General features: G+C 31.9%; 1 protein-coding gene across 2 annotated transcripts in view; it reads right to left on the bottom strand.

Moving 5' to 3' along the window:
• The window catches only part of LOC140051576 (proto-oncogene tyrosine-protein kinase receptor Ret-like), a 35,210-nt gene extending 13,361 nt beyond the window's left edge, over positions 1-21,849 (bottom strand). The window contains exons 1-3 of one of the 2 annotated variants that reach the window (XM_072096831.1): positions 21,538-21,849; positions 18,487-18,686; positions 1,848-1,908 (exon numbers count right to left, since the gene is read on the bottom strand). In XM_072096831.1, the coding sequence (XP_071952932.1) occupies positions 1,848-1,902 (55 nt within the window). In that variant the 5' untranslated portion in view covers positions 1,903-1,908; positions 18,487-18,686; positions 21,538-21,849. The remainder of the gene's footprint in view (positions 1-1,847; positions 1,909-18,486; positions 18,687-21,537) is intronic. The other variant, XM_072096830.1, reaches the window with a different exon arrangement.
• Positions 21,850-26,645: the final 4,796 nt, after the last annotated feature.

The following is a 26,645-nucleotide window of genomic DNA, read 5'->3' as shown; positions in this document are numbered from 1 at the left end:
ATTTTATTTTAAAGGCATTATTCAATTTTACATTATTTATGTAATAAATATAAATTGATTCATTTAATATCATTATAAATAAACATTATGTCAATAAATAATGTTGCAAATTATATAAAGTTATTAAAAAGTAATTTTGTTTGCATTCATAAATGTTTTAAGAATCTTTAGGCTACTGTATATATTAAATAATCGATCATAATTTGATTTGTTTGACAGATATTATATTATTTGCAAAATGATATTATGACGTGTATCAATAACAGTATTGAATGAGGGGTTGACTGTTGGTTATTAATTTGTTTAAGAGAACCTACAAATGGAATCTTAAGCTATCTACACTATCAAACATTATGTGTAAAAAAAGATGTGTCCAAATATGGTAGTGATATGACGTCATCATGTCCATATATGGGCACATCACATTTTTGTCCACATAAAGTTTGATAGTCTAGACAGAGCTTAAGATACACTAATAAGCGCTGTTTTGCTTATTTACGTCTACTGTATTCTTATTTTGTCAAATTAATTAAACACGTCTCAGTAACCAATGATTCTCATTCATGGATTGCATAGTGTGTATAGCAGCAGCCAGCTTAATGCTCATTTCAGTTTATATATATTTTTTTTATTCTGACAATGTTTGGCAAAATCAAACATTGCTTATTCTCCACATGGATGTGTTGTTCTCGGTAAGCTTAGCAAATATTTGCCCACGTGAACTCAAATTTGAACAGTTTGTAGTTTTAACACTTGATAAATAATGTATATTTAAAACGGTAAACTGAAATTAGTTATTTTTTACGTCAAAGACACATTGAACAGCGATATTATCGTCATTCACCGTGTTTGCTAGGCCTAACACGAGTGGTTGTAAGTGGCCTACTAATGGGTTATCCAACTTAGCTTATTTGCTTCTGTGATTCTGGTTATTTTACGGGAAAGAAACATGCTTTTGCATCAAGTCACAACGAAAATATCAGTATGTAAGGCTATAGCCGTTATCATACTACATCAGCTGATTAAAAAAAACAAAACAATAAAGAATAAAAGGTTCACTCACTTAGAGTATGGGCCTCAATGGTTATTACATTTGTGACGTGAATTTCAAGCATTTTATTACTTTAATTATGTAGCTTAATAAACACAAATTCATTTCAAATGAAAATGTTTGTGTGTGTAATCCGGTATTCGTGGTAATATTGGTAATAAAAACAGTTTTCATTGCATTCATTCAAAATAACTTGGTTACGTACTGATCGGATATTAATTAATATACAATTTTACAAAAGTGGCACACTTGTGCTTTCGATAGTTAAAAGTCTGCTTTGTTAAATTTAAATGGTTTGATCGAACTGACAACAGTGAGGGGGAAAGCTAGGTTAACTACAAGTCACGTGCCCCCTCCTTACCCACACCGACCCTTTGCACTCAACACCATTCTGAATAAATGAGGAAACAGCAAATAAACAATTATTCGTTGATGATAATGGTCTAAAACTCTCCCTCTCTCTCCATGCTTCAACAACATAATAAAAGATCCTTAGGCTGTGATGTGCAACTTTTCGTTATATGCTTGATTAATATAAATTCATTGCTGGTACGGTGGATTAGTATTTTGCTGTGATTACATTCTAAATACAGTCCTTTCTAATGATATGCAATTGTTCTCGATATTAATTACTGTCATTTAAATGTATAGGTATACATACGTTTAACCATCATCAACTTCCGTTTACTAAAACAATGGTTAACATACACAGTGATGAACCATGGATACAATAAGTAGGCCTACTACTTATGCTACCCCATAGATGAGCATTTAAGGCTGTTAGTGCCGTACTTACCGGTATGAAATAGAAACAACAGAAGAACAGTCGAACCCAGCGTAGGCCTACACATTGTTATCTGTAAAATAGTAAATAATAATAATTTGTCAATACAGACCAATCAAATTGACAGACGCAGGTAGCTAGGCCTAAGGTTACAGACTGATAACTCATGTGATGGTCGCACCTGCCTATGGGATGACCCGGAGGTGGTGGAGGTGGATATTAAACTTAACTAAAGATAATAATTATATAATAATTTATTTGGAAGCTACATTTTTTAAACAGTGGCACACTTCTTGAATGAAGGTGTGTCCAGAGTAAGTAAAATAAAAGTTTAAAAAAAAGAAGAAAGAAATGATTTTATTTAAATAGGCCTAATTAAGGAAACTTAAACTAAATTATGTACAAAATATAAGAAAATAACATTAACAAAAGTGATACAGGATTTTAAAAAAAAACAAAGAACTTTCATAGATATCTATTGCCATAGTTGTTAGCAAAGGACAAAACCCCGTTATTTTCATGGCTTATTTTAAAGTGATTGTCAATCAATCGATCACGTGGTTTGAGACCTTTAGGGCACAATGTTTTTGAGAACCCAGCATTATTTATATGATTTATACTTGTATTTTTTCTGTGTTCTTCCGATTTCTGGTTAAATTGTGTTTTGACGCAATTTTAAAAGCCATTTAACAAATATAATTATGGTCATATTTAACAATTATTATTTATTAGCACTAGCAAACCGAATCAAGATATTTCCGAATAAAACATTTGTGTTAACCAATTGCAGAATGACATTCACAAGTGAATGACAAATTATTTGACATGGGTAACGCATTGTTGAGGATTATTCAGGTATAATGTGTTCAATATTTCTATTGTATATCATAATTCATGTTTCACTGGGCCTACTTAAAATGGATTATCACATTATTAATACCCTGGTAATCTATATATAAATTTACGTAAGGGCAAAATTCGGTAAATCGCACCTTACTTTTAGAATTTTTACTCGATGGTTATATAAAGTTGGTTCGTACTTTCGGTACTGATTTTAACCACCTGATGTAACCCTGTTTACTAATTAAATTATGTTAGATAATTAGTTATTGACGATTAAAACGAATTTAGGTTCAACGATTTGCCCCAAATAGGGGTGTTTTCCGATCGTGGTATACACTGTCTAATGGATGTCCGTCTTGAAAAATACCCGCCACAAAAATGCGAGGAGGCTTCGCATTTTCCTATCTCCTCCTACGATAATTGTTTTTAATAGCTGAAAACCCGTTGAACAGCTCGAGTACAGTATCATAATGTTGAAGACAGGCCGATTTTCTTAAAAAAATACTATTTTGATAGATTTAATATACGTTTATACAAATGTATTGATTTGCGATGAATGGAACATTCCAATCTCTGTGTCGTTCCACAAGTGTCTATTCCCTCAGGCGTCGTAAAGGAAAGTACTCTATACTCATAACAGAAATTCGATCCATTTTTTTTTCAATCTGTGCTGCAGAGGTTGGATATAAATTTTTTTAGACGGATAATGGTTTCAGTCGCCGTATAGTATGTACAAATCTTTATTATTGCAGTTAAACCACCCATATCATCACCCTTCCCTCTCACTGGCATGAGTAGCGTTGTAAAGACATAGTAGTACGGGGCGCCGTATGGGACATTGCTAATTTTGTCGAAATATTACAATTTTGTCTACACATAATTAATTTTGTCAATACAAAATTCATTTTGTTCAACACAAAATTTATTTTGTGTGGACAAAATTAATTTTGTCTTGACAAACTTCATTTTGTCTCGACAAAATTAATTCTGTGTGGACAAAATTAATTCTGTGTAGACAAAATTAATTCTGTGTGGACAAAATTCATTTTGTGGCGACAAAATGTATTCTGTGTAGACAAAAATTATTCTGTGTAGACAAAATTCATTCTGTGTAGACAAAATTCATTCTGTGTAGACAAAATTCATTTCAGTCTAATATGGAACTTGAATACTTTGCGTCGAGTATAAGTACAGTTTATACTGATGTATAACGCGTAGCCCTATATGCCTACCAATTTTGGTAATAAATATTAAAGAGGGTTGAAGATTTATATCGATACCGATAATATTGATTAAGAAAATGACAACACTATTTACGATAACATCTGATAAGTTGAGTAGTAATGAAATGATTTTAGTTAATACATTTATTTTAATATAATAGTTAGTATAGGCCTATTTATTCTCATGGGAATTGCGTCGTCTATAGGCCTACCAAGTTTATTTGATAGGAATACTAAATTGCTAATAGGCCTAACTCAAGGGAACAAAACTATGAAATATCTCTTAAGACATATATTAATTGTCTCTAATTGGAATAATAGAGATATCTATTGAAAAGATATCTTGGTTATAAACAGGGATATATCTCTATTGGAACCTAAGATCTATGTAAACTAACTACATCTATTAAAAACTAAGATATTTTAGTTGCCTAAATAAATGACAGTTTGGTACGCCATAGATTATGATATTGCAAATTGTCGTTAAAAAGTTAAATTTAATTTTACTCTCGGTTGCATATTATTATATATTTACACCCTCGAAAGATATAATTCAACTTTGACCAGATAGTTATATGGGTGTTCACACAACTGACATATGGCGCCTCTCAAGTATCCATTCCCATGGCAGTGTATATATTCTTTCCACCTTCTCCATGGTTGATTTTATTTATTATACATTGCTAATTGCAAATAATTGTTTATTTTTACATTGTTCTTTGTACTTTTAATGTACGTATTCAGTCTTTGGCTGGCTTGATAAGATTGATGTTAAATAAAAATGCATTTCCACTAATAAAATATGGAGTTGTATCGAGAGAGTATCGTAATTTCGGGCAGAATGGTTTTCGGTCTGGAAAGGTCATTATTACACTGTCTGGGGTGTTGATATTTATACATCGAATGTTTTATGGGCAATCAGTCCTGTAACCTAGCCAACGTAGGCTACCTGGCCTACTTACTACTGTAGGTTAAAGGTTATTAGGTTTCGCAGGGTGGATGACTGTTATATAAAACTAACGTGAGCAATCTTTTGTAGTCAGTTCTATGTTTTTTTTTCAAATAATGGACAGCTTTCAGCATCATTATTTCTGCAATGACTATTATTATCTTAAAGATATATTGTCCCCTGAAAAAATGTTTTTTTTAAATCTTTTTGTTGAATATGTTATTTTAATGTCACATAATAGTTATTCACTTTCACAAAAAATTAGGTCTGAAAAAAAATTATTTACCTGAAAAAAATGTAATTTAAAGCAAAAAATGGTCAAATTGTCTGGAAGCCAATGAGTTTTTGGGTAATTTAACTGTTTATTTTGTCTTTTTATAGGTGAAATAATTTTTCCCCGTTCTTTTTTCTTATGGAAGTGAACAACTTCATTAAAACTGCATAATGGCCTATTCAAAGTCCGATTTTAAAAATCTTTATTTTTCATGATTTTGGGAGACAATACATCTTTAATTTTAAAATAAAGTATATACATTTTATAAGAATAATAAATAATATTTTAAACGACAAAATTTTAAATAGCCCCATTACTACAATTTTACTTAAGTATAATAAGCAGGGCTCTATAAAAACCATTTTCCGATTTTTTAATATAGAATACATTATAATAATAATTATTACTGACGACGTAGATATTAAATTGTCAAAGTATGAATACTGATCATATCTGATATTTTCAGGGGTCCCTGATATTATAAAATAGATTAATATGATAGCAATTGAGACGGAGGCATGCTCAGCCATAATAACTGAACCAATAACAAATGTCAAAGATTCGCGCGCTGTCATCATTTATAGCTTCACCCTGTCTTGCCCTTTTTACGTTTAAACTCCGCCTTCTAATTTAAATGTTAAAACCGAGCCTACTCAAGCGTGGGACAAAATGTTTTAAAAAACGTTTTGTCCCACGCTTGAGTAGGCTAGGCTAACAAAATTTATTTTGTCGCGACAAAATGAATTTTGTCTACACAGAATTTTCATTACAGAATGAATTTTGTCGCCACAAAATGATTTTTGTCGTTACAGAATGAATTTTGTCTACACAAAATTAATTTTGTCAACACAGAATTAATTTTGTCTACACAGAATGACTTTTGTTTACATAGAATTAATTTTGTCGAGACAAAATGAATTTTGTCCACACAGAATACATTTTGTCAACACAAAATGAATTTTGTCAATACAAAATGAATTTTGTGTTGACAAAATGAATTTTGTATTGACAAAATTAATTATGTGTAGACAAAATTGTAATATTTCGACAAAATTAGCAATGTCCCAAACGGCGCCCCGTATTGTAGAGCTTGATATGCCTACGGTGCATCATAAACGCAAAACAACTTTGGTGGGTAGGGTAGGAACCAACTTAAGTATGACTTGGCTCTAAGAAACAATTGAAAACAATTAGGCCTACTAATTCAGTTGAGTTAGATAATTTAATATTTATTGACGATTAAATCGACTTTATGATTTTCCCCGAATAGAGGTGGTTTTCACAAATTGTTTTACATTATATAAACATACACGTCGTAGTGATGTATCGTTACATGTACTGCTATTTCAATCTACTAGGACAGTGATACTGATAGTTTCAACAAAGTATTACATCGCAATGTTTTACTGTGTTTAGTGGTATATTATTTTTAAAACATGAAAACAATTAATATTTTGTTACTAAATGGATAAAGAATATATTTAAAAATTGTTCCTCTTTGCACCCATCCTCTTCCCCATCCCTCAACCCTAATGTTACATTATTATTTCAAAACACAAATTAAGTTTGTTTAAATTTGACTTAAACAATTGGTCTCATTTTTTGACAAGTTTCTCTTTCGGAAGTAATTCCCAGGGTGCTAATTTTTGTTGAGTACATAAATCAGTGTCTATATATTCGTTCCTGTGTAAACGACATGTATTATTGTACGTACATTTGAAATCGTCAGTTTTTTAACGCTGAAATTATTATGTATTCGAGAACCATCTGTGGGCACGACCTAGATGGTACGCGAGCGAAGCGAGCGTACCATCTAGTATAGGACAATTATGCTTAGGTTGCGAGGATCTTTTAATTCAAAATTCGAATTAATTTGGATCTTAAAGGAATATTCTCGTGTCTATACATACAAATTGAGGCAGAGAGTATAGAAGATAATATAATTTGTTTAATCGTAGTTTATACCATTTCTAAGCATTTATTGAAATCTTAAAATCTATATAGGATTGTAATTCTAAATATACTTCACCAATTTTTGAAACTGTATTGTTATTCAAGTAATTATAATACACATACATTTAACCAACTCTTGCATTTTGTTCATTATTAAAATGTATAATCTTTTTTTTTCTCTCTTTTGTGGCGCAAACACCACTTTTATTCACATTCATATTATCTCATATTACATAAAATCGTATTATTTAACTTGTAAATGTCGTTACAGTTCATAAGTAACATTTTTACATATATGAATTCTGTATTACTCCTTTTTTCATTAATTTTCGTATATTTTGTTATACACTTGACAGAAAATGTATAATCTATTATAATATTATTTTAAGAATATTCTTTTAGTTATTATGTATAAAAACCTTCTTAATTGTAGGTGGTATTTAAACGTAGTCTGCTTCTACTGTATAGGCTGCTTCATATTCCTTGGAATGCATACATCTCCCAGCATTTTAAAATGTGTACATATGCTAGACATCTATTTGTTTTACACAGTTAATTAGTAATTTAAAGATAATTCTTCAACCATATATTTTTGATATCTAATTGGTAAATGTGTTTTTGTCTTTATATGTGTATATTGATCTTTGCCATTTTTATTGTGTTATGTAAATCCCAAGTTTCTTTTTTGTGATTTGATTTTTATTTTAACATCATAATGGAATATATAAATTGTTAAATATCAGATATCTTGCCTATAAAAACCCCAGAAAATCAAATAAGGATTGATATTGCATTTAATATTAATTCTGTTTAATCGGCTGACTTCTGTATAGATTCTCTTGAGTATTCGCTACATTTGATCGAATCGCTAAAGCCTCTTACCGAACTAACAAGATAGCACAAGAGTTTATAGCACTCTTATAATAAAGGTCAGGTTACTAGAAAACTAATGAATATTAATAATAGACTCACACAACTAGCAAGCACTTAATAAATACATTTTGGAAAGCTCCGCCATAAAAGTGTTTAAAGATATTTTAATGTCGAATCAATAACAGATTTTGTGTTGTAATTATCGATTGTATTTAATGTAATTAAGCATTGTGTTACGTATGATGTAATATTGCCACCTTGTCTAATTAATATGTAGACAGTTATAGAATATTGTTGAAGATTAGGTTATGGTTTACGACACCATCCTGGTGTATATTACTCCTGTGTAGGCCTCTCCTAGTTTGCCCAATTTCCCCTTTTTTCTTTCATAATGCACGGTAAACCATGTATTACTGTCAAATACAGCTAGGCTTTAGTTGTGTGTAATATGTTATGTTACTACCTATTCCCCAAATCCTCACGACCTAGAATGACATATTAAATCATTATTTAATTACCATCTAATTGAAAATGCTTAAGTATATATGAAGTGAAGCTATAAACAAAATATATAATTATATGTTTACAAAATTATTTGGCAATTAGCACTATGATTTGTGGGTATTAAAAGGTTGTGAGTGTCACCAACCAACAAAGAGTAAATCATACTTGAAGCTTTGCCAATAAACCTCTAGGAAGTTGAAATCCAACTGATACATCGATTTTAACCTTTCGTATTACAGTGAAACATAACGTTTTCAATATTTAATTCCATAACAAATAAAAATTGACCACCATTATACAGACCTTAGGCCTAATGTCTTAGTTCTAAAATTGATACAAATGCATGACTGTAATGTTGTTGTATGTGGTAAAAACATCTACAAACAAACAAACAATAATAATGCAATAATCGAACATTGATCTTCTATCAGTTTACCGGTATATTTAACCTTGGTGGCCTGTTCAGTAGGAATAAATACCTTTATAATGTTACCTCAGACAGTATAGCTATTATTAAACTTAGATAGTAATAATAGTATATACGGATTGCTGGTTTCTCTTCCTTGCTCCATTGGCTACGGTTTAAGATAAAAACAACATGTCTTTTCATTTGCACATAAAAAAATGTAACGTACATTGAAAGTTAAACGCCCTGAAGTGAGAGTAAAATAATGCGGTGCCTTCATTACACCTTTATACACAGAAGAGTTTGTACCCCTTATCAACAATAAAACCAGTATGCAATATTTTCCATTTTATTTATACATTTTTTGTTTTAAAGCATGCCTTTAGCGTATCATTTCATTTCTATAGCATGCAAATTACACCTTATATACAAATCGAGTTTGTAACCCTCCTATCATTTTCCCGTTTTCACATTTTAATATTTTTAGTATTGCTGCTTGGCGGTGTGAATGTTAAATCATTGATTACAAACACATTTCATTATATCATTTATTACCCATCAATTTACATTTTAAATATTATGGGGATCGAATGAAAGAACGAAAAGTGAGTTGGACAGACAAATGAAGGAAATCGAGAAGGACGAATGAACACACATGTTTTATAACGTCTATCACATAATCTATTTATAGCAACACAGATGTTTCACATTAATTGTTGTATATTACATAAGATATATGTGAATAACCGTTTAAAACACATGAGCAATTAACTCCCGATCCAATTAAATTATGCATTTTAATGAGTAACCTGAGGGTTCCCTTCGACCACTTGATCTCATGGCCTATATACCTAAGACAGTGTGCTGCGTAATTTAACAAATCAAATGGGAAATTAAACTCACAGAAGCATTCAATCGCGAATATCTTAAACTGATGATAAAGTATTAGGTTGCTTAGCATAGTAAATTTTCTTAAATCATTTTAAGGACACTGTAAATTTATGTTTAGACGTGTGCTTCGGCTATTCTGAATATTGATAGATAGTTATTTAACCGAATGAGTATTGCAATTTCTTGTAGCTTATGTAAGTAAGAATACCGTTCTCAGACGATCCGATTATACATGTTGAATTTCACAAAGAACATCGCTTTATTGTCATCGTTAAAAGATGTTTTGAAGACAATGGAACAGGGCATGGATTAAGAAACAAGGGAAGACATTTTCATTCTAAAATAAAGGTGAAATATTAGTTAGATTTTAATTTAAATGAGATATACCGGAATTAGCATGCCCGATTTTACCATAAAACATTAATATTTGGGAAAGGAAGAGAGGTAAACTAAACCAATGAAGGCATTTCTCGTTCTTAATATTTGCATTTGCGGGAAATTAATTCGTTCTAAAACTTAAAAAATAAATATACAAAAACCTCTTAAATTTAAAAAAAAATTCTTGATTTAAATAAAGATATTAAGAGTCCGTTACTTAATAAAGTAAGTCTGTTAATCATGTTTATGATCACGCGACAAGCCTTCTGGGAATAGTTTTCTAATTCCAGCTATAAAGGGTGAATGACATTTTGAAATTAATCGGCACATGACTTGATGATAGTAACTAGTTCAAACAATTACTAGAACAAAAGATGTGTTCGCATGCCGTTTATCGCTTACGTAATTAGATGCGGTGTCTTACTTTTAGCGCAATACGAATAAACCGCATCAGGCCTAATAGTTTCAAAACATCATATTGTGCATCTTCACACTGAACACGCTTGTGAATGTGTCTAATACATTTACAATTCTTATAGCAATAATTAATTTTATTTGTCGTGACACAATAGTTAAACAACATTTTCAATATAGGTATCGTTTGCAAAATTGTAATGGATTCATTAATTATAATAGTTAACATTAGAGTTAGAGATACATATTATTAAGGACATGATCTTCCTATAGAGTAAAGTACTCCGATGTCCGTACAACACGACAATGCTCTGGCTTTTCCAGCTAATTTTCGTCGTAAAATTAATGATATTAAACGAAATCGAATATGGTACTTTTGAACATCGAAATTAAGCCTTGTTTCCACTAGACGAAATTATTCACGCGATTCAAATGTCTATTTATGTGCGCACGCGTATTAATTATTTTTATGTACTCCATTACCACATAAAAAAAAACAACGTACAGCGATCTCAATGATGTTAAATTCGCGCAAATATTTGCAAAGCAAATACGCAAATAAATGCCAGTTTATGTGCGCATGCGTCATTACTTCCATGTATGTTCAATTCGCGTTAATGCAACAGGCTTTTATCATCTATATATGAAGTGTATATAACCCTTAGCACCAGGGTATTGATGATGTTCACTTTCTGAAAACAAGTAGGAGGCCTAGCATAGAGTTTTATTAATGTGGTTGCAATATTGTATAAAAAAATAAACATTAAACACTATGGCACTGCCTGTAATTAGCATATCAAGTATTAAATGTTATCACAGCTTTATAACAGGTAGTGCATGTAATATAAAAAATGAACGTGAATATATTTGATTCAGTAAAGTACACTCATCTAACAACCTAGCAAACTAACCTATTGCTTACAGTACATTCTAGAAACATCATCACGCATGCGCATAATATTTAAATTGGTGTATATTACAGTAATTCTATACAAATAATGAATGTTTTTGAGTTTTCATAAGTTGAAACATTGACAGATCTATTACACCTTGTTAAATATAGGACAGTCAGGCGATCAGCGAATGAAAATATTCTACCCATCCAACGTTCATTATTTGAAATAGTCTACCCATCCAACGTTCATTATTTGAAATAGTCTACCCATCCAACGTTCATTATTTGAAATAGTCTACCCATCCAACGTTCATTATTTGAAATAGTCTACCCATCCAACGTTCATTATTTGAAATAGTCTACCCATCCAACGTTCATTATTTGAAATAGTCTAACCCATCAAACGTTCATTATTTGAAATAGTCTACCCATCCAACGTTCATTATTTGAAATAGTCTACCCATCCAACGTTCATTATTGGAAATAGTCTACTCATCCAACGTTCATTATTTGAAATAGTCTACCCATCCAACGTTCATTATTTGAAATAGTCTACCCATCCAACGTTCATTATTTGAAATAGTCTACCCATCCAACGTTCATTATTTGAAATAGTCTACCCATCCAACGTTCATTATTTGAAATAGTCTACCCATCCAACGTTCATTATTTGAAATAGTCTACCCATCCAACGTTCATTATTTGAAATAGTCTACCCATCCAACGTTCATTATTGGAAATAGTCTACCCATCCAACGTTCATTATTTGAAATAGTCTACCCATCCAACGTTCATTATTTGAAATAGTCTACCCATCCAACGTTCATTATTTGAAATAGTCTACCCATCCAACGTTCATTATTTGAAATAGTCTACCCATCCAACGTTCATTATTTGAAATAGTATACTCATCCAACGTTCATTATTTGAAATAGTCTACCCATCAAACGTTCATTATTTGAAATAGTCTACCCATCCAACGTTCATTATTTGAAATAGTCTACCCATCCAACGTTCATTATTTGAAATAGTCTACCCATCCAACGTTCATTATTTGAAATAGTCTACCCATCCAACGTTCATTATTTGAAATAGTCTACCCATCCAACGTTCATTATTTGAAATAGTCTACCCATCCAACGTTCATTATTTGAAATAGTCTACCCATCCAACGTTCATTATTTGAAATAGTCTACCCATCCAACGTTCATTATTTGAAATAGTCTACCCATCCAACGTTCATTATTTGAAATAGTCTACCCATCCAACGTTCATTATTTGAAATAGTCTAACCCATCCAACGTTCATTATTTGAAATAGTCTACTCATCCAACGTTCATTATTTGAAATAGTCTAACCCATCAAACGTTCATTATTTGAAATAGTCTACCCATCCAACGTTCATTATTTGAAATAGTCTACCCATCCAACGTTCATTATTTGAAATAGTCTACCCATCCAACGTTCATTATTTGAAATAGTCTAACCCATCCAACGTTCATTATTTGAAATAGTATACTCATCCAACGTTCATTATTTGAAATAGTCTACCCATCCAACGTTCATTATTTGAAATAGTCTACCCATCCAACGTTCATTATTTTAAATAGTCAACCCATCCAACGTTCATTATTTGAAATAGTCTACCCATCAAACGTTTATTATTTGTTTGAACACACCTCTATCAGAAAGTAAGCCTTTATTAAATTAATATGCCGTTGATCTTTAAAGCTATATTGTCCGCCTAACAAAAATATACCATTTTAAGGTCACATAATATTATATTTACCTGAAAACTGTAAATTTAATAATAATAATGTTTATATGTGACATCTCTACGCTATAGTTAGTATAGATAGTCATACGTATAAAACTTCCAGCTGTATACAAATATCGAAACGCCGACTGGAATGTAAAAGACAATAACTAACCATGTAGTAAACAATACTCCATGAACTAACAGACTTGGGGCAAGTTTAGTCTTAACATATCAAGTGTATCCTGTACCTCTTAGAAGTCGACAATATGAAAACAAGAAGTCTATTCAAACATGGAGGAATTCAAAGGTAACATCAAACTTTGCCAAAATAAATACATGTTATGTAAATTAATAGCAACCACAACATGTTCTACAACAACCACGCATAGAACATTATCATATATGATTAAATCGGTTTCGACGAATCTTTAGACGACTTAAATCAAATTAAATCAAAAAGAGAAACTTAATAATAGAATGTTAATTAACAGAATTGGAAATATATGTCGTGTGGGAGAGGTTGAACGATCGAGAGGCGATTAGTATTTATACTAAAACGGCATACAATGGGTGTTTTAATATCGTATTTTGTTCAATGTTTATATTAGGAAGTACATTTGAAGGAGGTTGGTTCAACTCTTTTTAATAATAACATCTTGTATCATGTCATCAACCTACAACACAGTTTCATTTTTTTTCTAATTAAAAATATCTCATTAAGGTACTCTATGCCTCAGTTTAAAGACCCCACACTGGTAGGCCTAACTCTTTTAATTACTAAATATGATTTATTACTCAAATTTAAACTCGATCTCTCAAATTAAATAACGGGAATTTAATATTATGTACGTGACTCAATATTTTGTTTTGGAATTTCACATTTGAAATATTATAATAATGTGATGGCGCTTTTCTATCGTTTATTTTAAACACATACACTAGTAATAAAACATATCCTCCTTGACAAAGGTAATGCTATTTGCATATTATATTCCAAACGTAATCAACGGCTATACGAATTGTCCAGTTTTATGTCTTCGTTACATTTGCAATAGTAGGCCTAAATAAATGTAGCATTTTAAAATAAAGTTACCAATTCCCTAAAATAAATTGTAAGCTTTATTATACTGTTTAAGTACGGAATGTAAACGTAGCTTAACATTGCTTAATAATCCAGGGTCCTGAAATCAAATCCAGGGTCATGAAATCAAATCCAGGGTCCTGAAATCAAATCCAGGTATGTATTCACAGTATCATGAATGACAATTTATAGTTTCTAAAAAATGTTTCCAAAATAAAGCAACAAGTTTTAAATGTTGATCTATTTCAACCTAAAGCATTTCAAATGGCCCATACTTTATCCGTTAATACTATGTTCTGTATTCCACAGAAAGAGACTGGACTAGAACCTAACCCATTTCAAATGGCCCATACTTTATCCGTTAATACGATGTTCTGTATTTCACAGAAAGAGACTGGACTAGAAACATTTCAAATGGCCCATACTTTATCCGTTAATACGATGTTCTGTATTCCACAGAAAGAGACTGGACTAGAAACATTTTGATTGAATTGCCTGAAATACGTTGAATTACTAACCAGTATTTAGTTTTGAGTTTTATAAGTATATTTTCATCATCTTTTTTAGTTATCTTGCATATTGTAATTGTATGTTTGTATGTATTAATTGTATGTTTATCGACGGCCCATAATGGCCAGATCCTTACAAAAACAGGTTAGGCCACCTTCAGTAAAGATGGTAAAATAATTAAATAAATAATGTATTAATTCAAACGGAATGGAAACAAATGAAAGACGTATTGTATTTAGTACTCTAATGTCTGTAACAATGACTTTCATCAATAAGAATATGCCTATAAACAGATGCGTATCTTAATATCATTTCTTATAGTTATCATGGCTTACTTCATCATTGTTCGTATGAAATAATACATCGTATTAATTAAATAGAACCGCGACTTATTGTAATGCAAATAAACAAGACCATGATTATTATATATTTTGTTATTGTGATGATTCAGATAAGATAATGTTGGCGATAACCAGCTAACCTATAACCAAACCCTATCATTATCCATCGATTCGTTCCAGATCATTAAAACTCGCTATTGATTCAGCACGTACCTATAGATATCTAACCGAATTGTAATAACGATGTAAATTGCCCCAATAAATATAATATACGGTAGCGTAGCAATTATATGGTGATAGCGTGATATTGCATGCCTCGGGCTTCCGTACATCTCTTTATGTTTCCTTACTTGATAGATGATTGGCAACTAGTAACAATATTTGTTTGATTTGTTTCAAGATTCAACACGTGTAATGTTACATTTCATGGGTACTGACAAATATAACAGATCCGCCCCGGCTTCACTGTCCTATTTTGTTGGTCTCAAACAATCTTTATCTACATATCTATTGTTATTGAACTATTATAGTACTATACATTGAAATACACTAAGTAGGTCAATGGTATCTCATTTACAAACAATGTATGTAATAATATTTGTAATATGCAACTACACTACACGGACCACAGAGTGGGTCCATTTCTAAAATGAGTATAACATTGTAGATTAACGCCCAAATTCGGACGTTTAGTCTGAGTCCTTTAGTTGCTTGTTGTTCAATGAATAAAGTTACAGTAAAATTAAGTAGAAATATATCGATTGAATTTAAACTATAAACACTGGTTATACTTTATCTGTAATATTCAGTAGTCTGCAATATAATATAACTAAGTGTATAGTATTGAAAGTCAATTATTGTATGTATAGTATACGGCATCAAATATTTTCTGCAGGGTCTGAAATTATGCTAATCCATATCTCAAGCTTGCTTATTGATTGCATATCTTCTGAATTCGATCGTCTAACCCCGAGTCAATACTAGCTTTTTAGTCAATACTGTTTTTCTATGTATCCTAAGTATTATATATTCTCTCTGATAATGTGTGTATAACAGTGATGATGAAAATAAATTCTATTTGGGAATTTGGAAAATTTTCAGTTTTAGCCTTGTCAAGTTGTAAAAAAAAAATAGCATAAATTAAGTCAGCTATTAACTTGACGCTTGTAAACATGTTAAGAATGATAAATTATCATAAAAAAAAAAACAGAGAAAGATTCATTTCAATATTATCTAGTAATTTAATTTATTTATTGACAAAGGTTATATGTGTAATAACCTACACATAAACTTTATTCATGACGAGCAAATTTGAAAATTCTATATCTCTAGTTGTACCGCATATTAATTGATCGGTTAATTAAAATGATCGCGTTATATAGGCTACCCGGTCTCAAGATTATCTGTGTAAATAATACATTCAATCGTTGAATAGGAGGAAATTAAATGTAGACTTGATACTACTTTAGATTTTAGTTAAACTAGCCTATTTAATTTCCCGTTGCATTTGTTTCGCTTGACGAATTGTTATGAGAAACAAGAGTTCTAAGACTAAGCCTTTACGAAATTATAACACATTGTGACTTAATTATCTTTTAAAACAGCAGTTGGATAAAAATCTACATCTGGTAAAATGAACTTGAACTCGAATGTCGCAGCATCGCCAATTGGCATAAGACCAATTTCATTCTAATAATATTGCATGAATGGTTTTAAAATAAACACTCATTAATCGAAAGCCTTCCATTTGAAATCATATTGACAATTTCAACAGTCTGAAATAACTATCATCATTATAATGATATTGTAAATGCATTGCGTACTTACTTTTAGAAACAAAAGGAAATATGGATCTATATTACACAATAGTCTACTAATCATTTTGTCTCTTTTAAAAACGGGAAATATCTATTAAAGAAAATTTACCAGAACTACAATAAATTATACATTAAAAGTTAATGTTTTAAAAATAATTAAGAATTGCACTCACATGGACTACCATTCTCGACTTTTCTTTGTACACTAAAAACACTGTTCCTAGTATAGGCCTATCATGAATAATAATTTGGTAAAACGTCATCTCGTTTGTATCACATGCGGTACGGTGCGTAAGTGGAATAAAAGATCACATGATACGCAGTATGCGGTGAGTATCAGAGTGATGTTATTTAATTTATCTTTATTATATTCAACATCAGTTGTTAATGAGAATCCGTGATCCTTGCCAATTTACAACTATACTTAACACTTTATTATCACTGTAGCTAACCTTGCCGATTCAAACCTAAAATTCAGTCACATTAGAAAACATATTTCACGTTTACTATTCCCCTATAGGCAATGTATGGTGACGATTAGCATTATAGAACTCATAAATAATATTAAAATGCTTTTCCAATTTATATCACATTCTATTCATGCGAATTCCGAGCTATTTGTACACTTTTATAATTAAACATTGAGTCCAAACTCGTTTTTAATGGAACTGGCAGAATCTTATTTGAAATGGAATAGATGCAACACATATAGTCCTATACCTGGCGGAGAGCTCCGCCCGAATCATTGATTCAGGTAGAAACATCGTCTGTAACAAGGAAAACATTATAGGGACTAAATGCACAGATTAAATTGCGGGAGTTTAATAACAATATGCTTATGTTATATCTTGTATTCTCTCTCTCTCCAGATGTGACGATTGCAATCATTAAAACAAATAAATATAATACACTTTTTCAAATTGTCCTGTACATAATAAATGTGATTATTGTTGAAATTTTGGTTGTGTACGATTCCAGGTAAGAACAACAAGTTGATCTAGGTCTGAGGATAAGTAAAGTTTAATTGAATAATCATCGACTATAGTCTATTGACTTCACTTAATGTGATAAAGGTGATTATACTATAAACACGGAACATTTCAAAATAAATTAAATCTTTCCTATAATATATTAATCGAAACGGAAAAAGAAAGCAATTTTAGACTATAGTGTGTACGTTACAGAGATTGTTGGCTGAAATTATTAAGTGAAATAGTAAAATGATCCACAAGAGCTCTTAGAGTCCACGAACCCAAAGCTTATACTTAATTAGTTTGATAGTGCAGCGCTAATTCAGCAACACCACTCCAAAGTATTTCAATAAGTTAAAATCTTGCCAGTAAGTGTTTAATGTGTTGTGAATATACAAGTGGAACCTGTTTCAATCAACGCTAATAAGTCATTACACTGGAAAAATATAAAAGAGGTTATAGAGATGCAAATTTTGTGAAAAAACTATTGTTTGAAGTAGACAATAAATTAGAATAGCCTCACACAACATAACAAAACAGAAATGATGTTGATATATGTTTTTTCTCACCAGTTGTCTGTGACTGATCGGCTGGAGACGACCGAACTCATGTGGGTGGACGTTTACTACAGTGGTCGCAGGTTGTTGGCAAACGGTATGTTAGAGAAAAACACAATTATGTTCGCAAGTTGAATATCCTACAATTGTCTGCTCATTAAACCAACCAGGTTATGGATTGTTATACTTGATTGCCCATAACACATATTCCCCTACAAGAAATTGTTATGACATTTTAAAAAGAAGCACTATGCCGATATCAATTGTATTACACATTTTACAACATGAATTGGAGAGTATGAATATTCACGGGAGAAATGAGCTTTTTCTAGATAAAGCAAGCCAGATAAACAAGCAAAACATGTTAATTGACCAATGTAAGTGACCAACCGCTAGACCAACAAACTAACCCAGTTGACAATGTACTTAAAATGTTACTTAAAATAGGCAAGGGGTTGAGTCATGTTAATTGACCAATGTAAGTGACCAACCGCTAGACCAACAAACTAACCCAGTTGACAATGTACTTAAAATGTTACTTAAAATAGGCAAGGGGTTGAGTCATGTTAATTGACCAATATAAGTGACCAACCGCTAGACCAACAAACTAACCCAGTTGACAATGTACTTAAAATGTTACTTAAAATAGGCAAGGGGTTGAGTCATGTTAATTGACCAATGTAAGTGACCAACCGCTAGACCAACAAACTAACCCAGTTGACAATGTACTTAAAATGTTACTTAAAATAGGCAAGGGGTTGAGTCATGTTAATTGACCAATGTAAGTGACCAACCGCTAGACTAACAAACTAACCCAGTTGACAATGTACCTAAAATGTTACTTAAAATAGGCAAGGGGTTGAGTCATGTTAATTGACCAATGTAAGTGACCAACCGCTAGACCAACAAACTAACCCAGTTGACAATGTACCTAAAATGTTACTTAAAATAGGCAAGGGGTTGAGTCATGTCAATCCTACAAGTTAGAGTTGAGCTGCAGTAGCTTGGGGGGTTTACTGCTTCCCTCCCAATCCAAAGTTCCTGGATCAAATCGTGTCTCAGCCAAGGGGTTTTTCTCGTGATTAGAAAGCTTCTGGTAGCAAAGGTGTTGGCTCTCTTATGGAATATGTGGGCCACCGGGAGTCAGTCCTTATTTCCCGCAGTTAGTTTAGTATACTAGACTAATATAAGTTAGGCCTATAATTAAATGAGGTGTGACTGGTTAATACCAACATGTTAATAGTTAAACATGTATTCCATATTAAACATACACACAAGTTGTTTGCGAGTGCAGTATCGTTTTATAATATAATGTTATCGTATAACCATTGTCTGCCATCACGATCTCCTTACATTTGGGTCCAGCTGCAATTTCAAACATTTTATTTAAAAAAAAAAATCGATGAAAATAAAAAAATATTTTTCTGTCTATTAAAGCTGTTATTGACTTAAGATGATAGTTTAGTTCATTATTTACCTAGTATAATTTTCATCTATAATGCATACATTCATTTGATGAACGCAGACTACAATATGACAAACATTCATATTGCGCCTTTTTGTGCTCATTCGCGACAAGTCGCCCTTGGACTTGAACATAAAGACAGGCATATATTGATTAATCTTTTTTTTCAAAGGAAAGAACACAATTGACTAAAATGCACAAATAGCTTTTGAAATTGAGTAATTCCCAACAGTATGATCAATCTATTGTATACCTTTCATTTCAATTAAATAATATATACAGAGGTAATTAGTAGGAAAATGTACTAGACGTTATATAGACGGTTCAAAGGTTCAAAACACGTTTTTATTATGCGTATTTTTTTTAGAATTGTGATCGGATGTCCACGTGTTATGAGATGTACTAAGCCTGTAGAGGATTATATATCACATCGAATTATCATTAAGACACAACTCAGTGAATGTGCGGTAATGTGTAATGAATCTTGGATTACTAACTGTTTTTCAAATGGACTATTAAACAAGGCTGTATACAAAAAAGGCTCAAATCACATAGTATATCTCGACAACATACACATGCTTGTATTTTGCATTTACAATCAATTAGAACCAAATAAACTATTTTAATTTCGTTTAGACAAACTCAGTTTGTAACATTGTGGAAAGATTCTACAGAGCAAAACCCAAATCACCTGGTGAGAGGATATATACTGATATAATAAGACGGTGATTATTCTACCAATGTTGTTTAGCAAGGCCGACGTTATTGCATTCACTAGTACTATCTTAATCAAACTGATAGATTTATTGACAGTTTAATTCCTAATAATCAATCTCTACTATCTTTGTATTACTGTCATTCTCATTGAATATCATTTTATATATTTTTATAGCATTGCTTGTTACTTTCAAATGTCTTTGGTCTTCTCCCCTCATTATCTTTTTTACACTACAGTTGTAGGCCTATTAACTTCTGTTTGTTTTCTACTTGTATTTGGGTTAGGGTTAGGGTTAGTGTATAACCTAACCCTAACCCTAACTTCTGTTTGTTTTCTACTTGTATTTGGGTTAGGGTTAGGGTTAGTGTATAACCTAACCCTAACCCTAACTTCTGTTTGTTTCCTACTTGTATTTGGGTTAGGGTTAGGGTTAGGATATAACCTAACCCTAACCCTAACTTCTGTTTGTTTTCTACTTGTATTTGCCTAAAATAGTGATGTTATAATATCATTACAATATTAACAACAAATTACATCAAATGTGTATTTAGAGATAAGATATACGTGCAAAATTCACAATGATGATGAAAAATGTATGTATACGCTCCGATATAGCATTGTAAAACAGTTACCATTGTAATGTGACTGAAATGCTAACAAATAAAATACAAAGTCGATAAAAGATAAAATCGATAAAAGAATACATAACAATAACATCATAAAATTATAATGATGATAATTTAAAGACAAAAATCAATGCGTAAAATAAATTCACAAGTTCATGTATACAAAGGACTGAAAGTGGTTTCCTAAAGCGGAGTCATGTTTTTCCTTAAACAAACAAACTTGTTTTTTAAACAAAAATCTAAAGTGTTCTTACCAGAATGTTGGAAACTCCCACTAGAGCTAAATTACCATTCCAATAAACAAAATATCCACGGCCAAATTAAAAGTCTATTATGAAGGTTCCGTGATCGTGTTAACGCGCGCGGCGTCGAGTCAACAATCCTGAAATGATTATATTCGTTTAGTTTTAATTCTTCGTACACAGATATTGATGCTTAAATTATTATATGATGCGTGTGTAATTTCGTTGCTGAAGATCTGTCTGTCGGTAGCATCCTGACTGACTCTTGACACATTGCATTGCAACAGAAGCACTCATGTAAAAAAGTCAGCTAGAACTGGACACTGAAACGTCCTCTATTGATGTAGGAAAATTATTCTACAAATTATAATGTATAATCTAAATCTATATTGATTTGCACAAGAGGGCGTTTATGTACAAGTCATCGATTATCTACACTTATTGAACGACATAGCGGACAATATTACTTAGTTCTTTCATAGTAAAATATCATTAATAATGAAATTTGATATGATTTTTTCCTGTATGAACTGAATGAATGCATTTTGTATTGTAAGAAATACGAACGAATATAAGTAAGATTAACTGTAATGCGCTAACTTGAGATAAATTAGAGAGGCTAATTAATTTGTAATGATACGATGTCCTTTTATATTTTATTTTCTTTTGTTATGTTTAATTACTATTGCCCTGTGAGTCAGATGTAATAAAAGTATGTTTACAGTATACAAATCAGCGAACGGAATTATTGATCCACTTATATCTAGGATAGAACACATTTTTAGACGTTTTAACATAAATTCTCATGGCACGGGATGCTATCAACCTCCCCAACATCCACACTTGCCTGGTCCAATGTACCGGATAAACTCTCTTTTAAAAAATAAATGTATGTTCGTGCATGTGAACAAGGGCCCAACGGCGAAACGTCCCATCCGAAGGACTCCGAGGCGATGGGAGTAAAGCATCTTGGGCACATTGGAATTTCCACATTGGAATTGCAGTATTCCATAAGTTATTTCTAGTCCTTTTTCTTAAAGATCGGCGTGATAGTTGCCTCATTACTTTTAATAGAACGTCATAATCATCATCATCAGTAACAACCCCACTTCCCACTTTCGCAATCAGCATCAATCATCACAATCACACCGTAACATAATACTTCTATTTCTATTGCCTCCAATCTTGTAAAAAATATATGTTTACAAAATGTCGTCAACCTAATTATTTTAATTAAACGGTAATAATATTGACATAAAATCGAAAGTGACTCCAACATCCGAAATAGGATGTTTAATCAGAAGAAGGAATTTGTCTTCTACCTTTCGATGTTGAATATAAAGTGTTTAAAAATGAGGGTATAGACCTATGCTAAAAACACACACACAATGACACTTTAAAAGTCAATCAGTCAAGCTAGCATAGATTTCAATTTATATTTAGAAAGGCATTTCAATAAACCATACGGCTGGATGGATCACTCTCATTAAATATTGTTGGAAGTAAACTAAATTGTATAGGTATTAATAATGGAATGGAAGAGAAGGGAAATAGATCAGGCAAACCATTTTCATCTCTCTGAGAAGGCCACTCAAAGTTTATTATAACTCCATATCTCACTTTTTAAAAGGGTTTACCACAATAATTTAACAATCGATATTATACGTCACTAAATGGTCCTCATATTTCCGTCATTATTCATTTTCAGAATATCATTTTATTAAAAAGATAATGAATCTGTTTGACCTTTAAAATCTAATATTTGAATTATTATACATGTCGAATCTACATTGTACATTCAGCAGTACATTCTCTTATTGGACTAAAGTAAAACAAGATAAAGACGTAATTACAAATTGATATTTTTTTTGTAATGGCTGTAATCATATGACGTCATACAGAAGCGTCATTCGGTGAAATAGAATCATACCTTAATTATGATCAATAAAGTTATAATTAGTATTGGTTGGTTGGGCTGAGTTATCGATTTACATATGATATACTTTATACAATAAAGAAAGTATACACTTCAAATGAATGAAGTAGACGAAATAATAATAATGGTGGTTTATATATCGCTTAATACAATGTTTCTATGCGCGCTTTACACAGCCTAAAAATGATCCATAAAATATCCTAAGATAACCAAAAAAAGAAGAAATGTTACACCCTTCCGTTCTGCAGCACTTTGAAGCTACCATGAGAGCTCACCGGAACAGTATTCACATGAGCTTGAGTCAATTTACAATGGGTTCTGGGCTTTTGGCCACCCAATACCATAACGTTTTATTATAATTAAGTATATCTAATGTCAGTTATCCTGACTTTACACGCTCAAGTAATTGTGTGATTTTATATATTTTATTCGAACTTTATCTTCTTGTTTGTTTTACTTTTGTTTGCGGCAGCACCATAGTCCGTTGTGACGACACTTTTGTGAGTGGGCTGCCCCAGGTTTGTTCGTCATTATCAGGTCTGTGTCTTCGTGTGAATATGTTGTCACAAAAGGCATCTGTCTATCCTATCCTACCAAAAGGCATCTGTCTATCCTATCCTACCAAAAGGCATCTGTCTATCCTATCCTACAAAAAGGCATCTGTCTATCCTATCAAAAGGCATCTGTCTATCCTATCCTATCAAAAGGCATCTGTCTATCCTATCCTACCAAAAGGCATCTGTCTATCCTATCCTACAAAAAGGCATCTGTCTATCCTATCCTATCAAAAGGCATCTGTCTATCCTATCCTATCAAAAGGCATCTGTCTATCCTATCCTATCAAAAGGCATCTGTCTATCCTATCCTATCAAAAGGCATCTGTCTATCCTATCCTACAAAAAGGCATCTGTCTATCCTATCCTATCAAAAGGCATCTGCCTATCCTATCCTACAAAAAGGCATCTGTCTATCCTATCCTACAAAAAGGCATCTGTCTATCCTATCCTACAAAAAGGCATCTGTCTATCCTATCCTATCAAAAGGCATCTGTCTATCCTATCCTTTCAAAAGGCATCTGTCTATCCTATCCTACCAAAAGGCATCTGTCTATCCTATCCTATCAAAAAGCATCTGTCTATCCTATCCTATCAAAAGGCATCTGTCTATCCTATCCTACCAAAATATTACTTTTAAGACTACTGAAACACAACTGCATTGAAAAGGAAAGGTTGTTTTTAAGTGTACAAATGCGGGTTGTGTTCGAGTATCATTTTATGCTGGCGCATGGTATCTACACAAAAACAACTATAATTTGCTGTATATGTATCATTCATTTTTCTGATAAACAGTATTAGTAGATAATAATACATAACTTGTGATGTTTACCGTTCAATCATTACACATTAATATTCAGTTTTACAAATTACCAATTACCGCATAAATGCTTGGTTTAAAGAAGATCTCAATTAAGCTGTCCGGCTAAGAGTTTAAGCTAGAAATAATTGTTTGGATTTGTAGGCAAAGAAGTATATTTAACCGATCTACCCATCAATATTGATGTTTATACAATTTATTTCACAAAACAACAGGTTACATGAATAGAGACAGAATGTACTTTTATTTTTAATCACAAATTAAGTGGGGCCTAGATCATTCAGATATCATCGGTCGTAGCTCACCTCACTTTTGGATTGTGTCACATCTCTCTTGAATAGGCCTACGTATTTAAAGCTTCGGATGCGACTGAATCAATCCTTTATGCCTCTCTAGTGTCTCTAGTCTAACCACATGCATTGTACAGTATTACCAGAATATAATCAGGCCTCTTATATCATTGGCGATTGTCTATTGAGATGCACTCTTAAGGTAAAGATGAACTGCGCATACATATATTATTTTGACAAATTTCAAGTGTCTTAAAAGCTCATCGAGAACTGATAAACATGACTAGGACATACATTTCCATACGCGGCGAGTGCAGGAGTATTGTTAGCTGTATTCAAATACAATGTAGAATTTATAATATAAAGAAGTAGATCTACAGTAGTACAACTGTACAAACCGAAAGTCGACCTGTTCAATGAACGAATGTTGGTATAGGTCCTAACTAAGGTTCGAACTAATTCGAACCATTTGATATAGGTCCTAACTAAGGTTCGAACTAATTCGAACCATTTGATATAGGTCCTAACTAAGGTTCGAACTAATTCGAACCATTTAGTTTAGGTCCTAACTAAGGTTCGAACTAATTCGAACCATTTAGTTTAGGTCCTAACTAAGGTTCGAACTAATTCGAACCATTTCAACGTTTTGGTATAGGTCCTAACTAAGGTTAGAACTAATTCGAACCATTTCAACGTTTAGTATCGTTTTTCTAAACGTCACATGTTTAATATTTAGTCTGCAATTAATCTAGTTATTTAGGTCTAATTGTCTTTATCCATTTAACATAGGTAATTATCAAAATTACAAGATGGGAAAAGAATACAAATAATGACGGCATAACAAGATTTAAACTGCGTATTTAAACAACTAAAAACTGCGATCAATTTGTGTCGATCGTAATATTAATGGATCAATACAAGTCGTGGTTCACACTGACACAAAAAACAAATCACATTCTCAAATTTACTATCAATTCAGACACGAATCTGCTCCGATGTGAATGTGAAAGCGAAATCAAACTATAGCGATGTTTGCAACGATGATTTTCACCAACAGATGTTCGTAGCGGTAATTGTCTATTACCTCTTAAGAATTGCAAATAATAACAATGCAAATAATAACAATACAGCAATTGGCTTTGATTAGCAAACAGAAATGAAGAAAGACAAATCTTATTTTAATAATATTTATAAAAGTAGTGAACAATGTTGCGCGGATCGGAAAAGCTCATTATCAAGGTCCTGCAATCAGTCTGTTTGAAAGCCATGCAATGTCCAGCATAAGGGAGGGGGAGGGGATTTAAATTTTAAACAATGCTAAAACCGTAAGCGACAATGTTACTGATACACGTAGTCTTAACAAACTTACCTTACATTACTCGTACCAGGATTTAGTGAGAATACATTTCAATCCAACAGTTGGTTTATTGAATGTTGTTGAAATAAAAGTAATGAATTGCTCTGCTGCACTGTTTAATATTCCACAGCAGCTTTGTTTGCGGCGGTCAATGATTGACAGT

The sequence above is a fragment of the Antedon mediterranea genome, chromosome 6 (assembly GCF_964355755.1).
Source record: "Antedon mediterranea chromosome 6, ecAntMedi1.1, whole genome shotgun sequence".
Taxonomy (NCBI): Eukaryota; Metazoa; Echinodermata; class Crinoidea; order Comatulida; family Antedonidae; genus Antedon; species Antedon mediterranea.
Note: the sequence above shows the minus strand (reverse complement) of the source record. Positions and strands in the feature narration are given on the sequence as shown.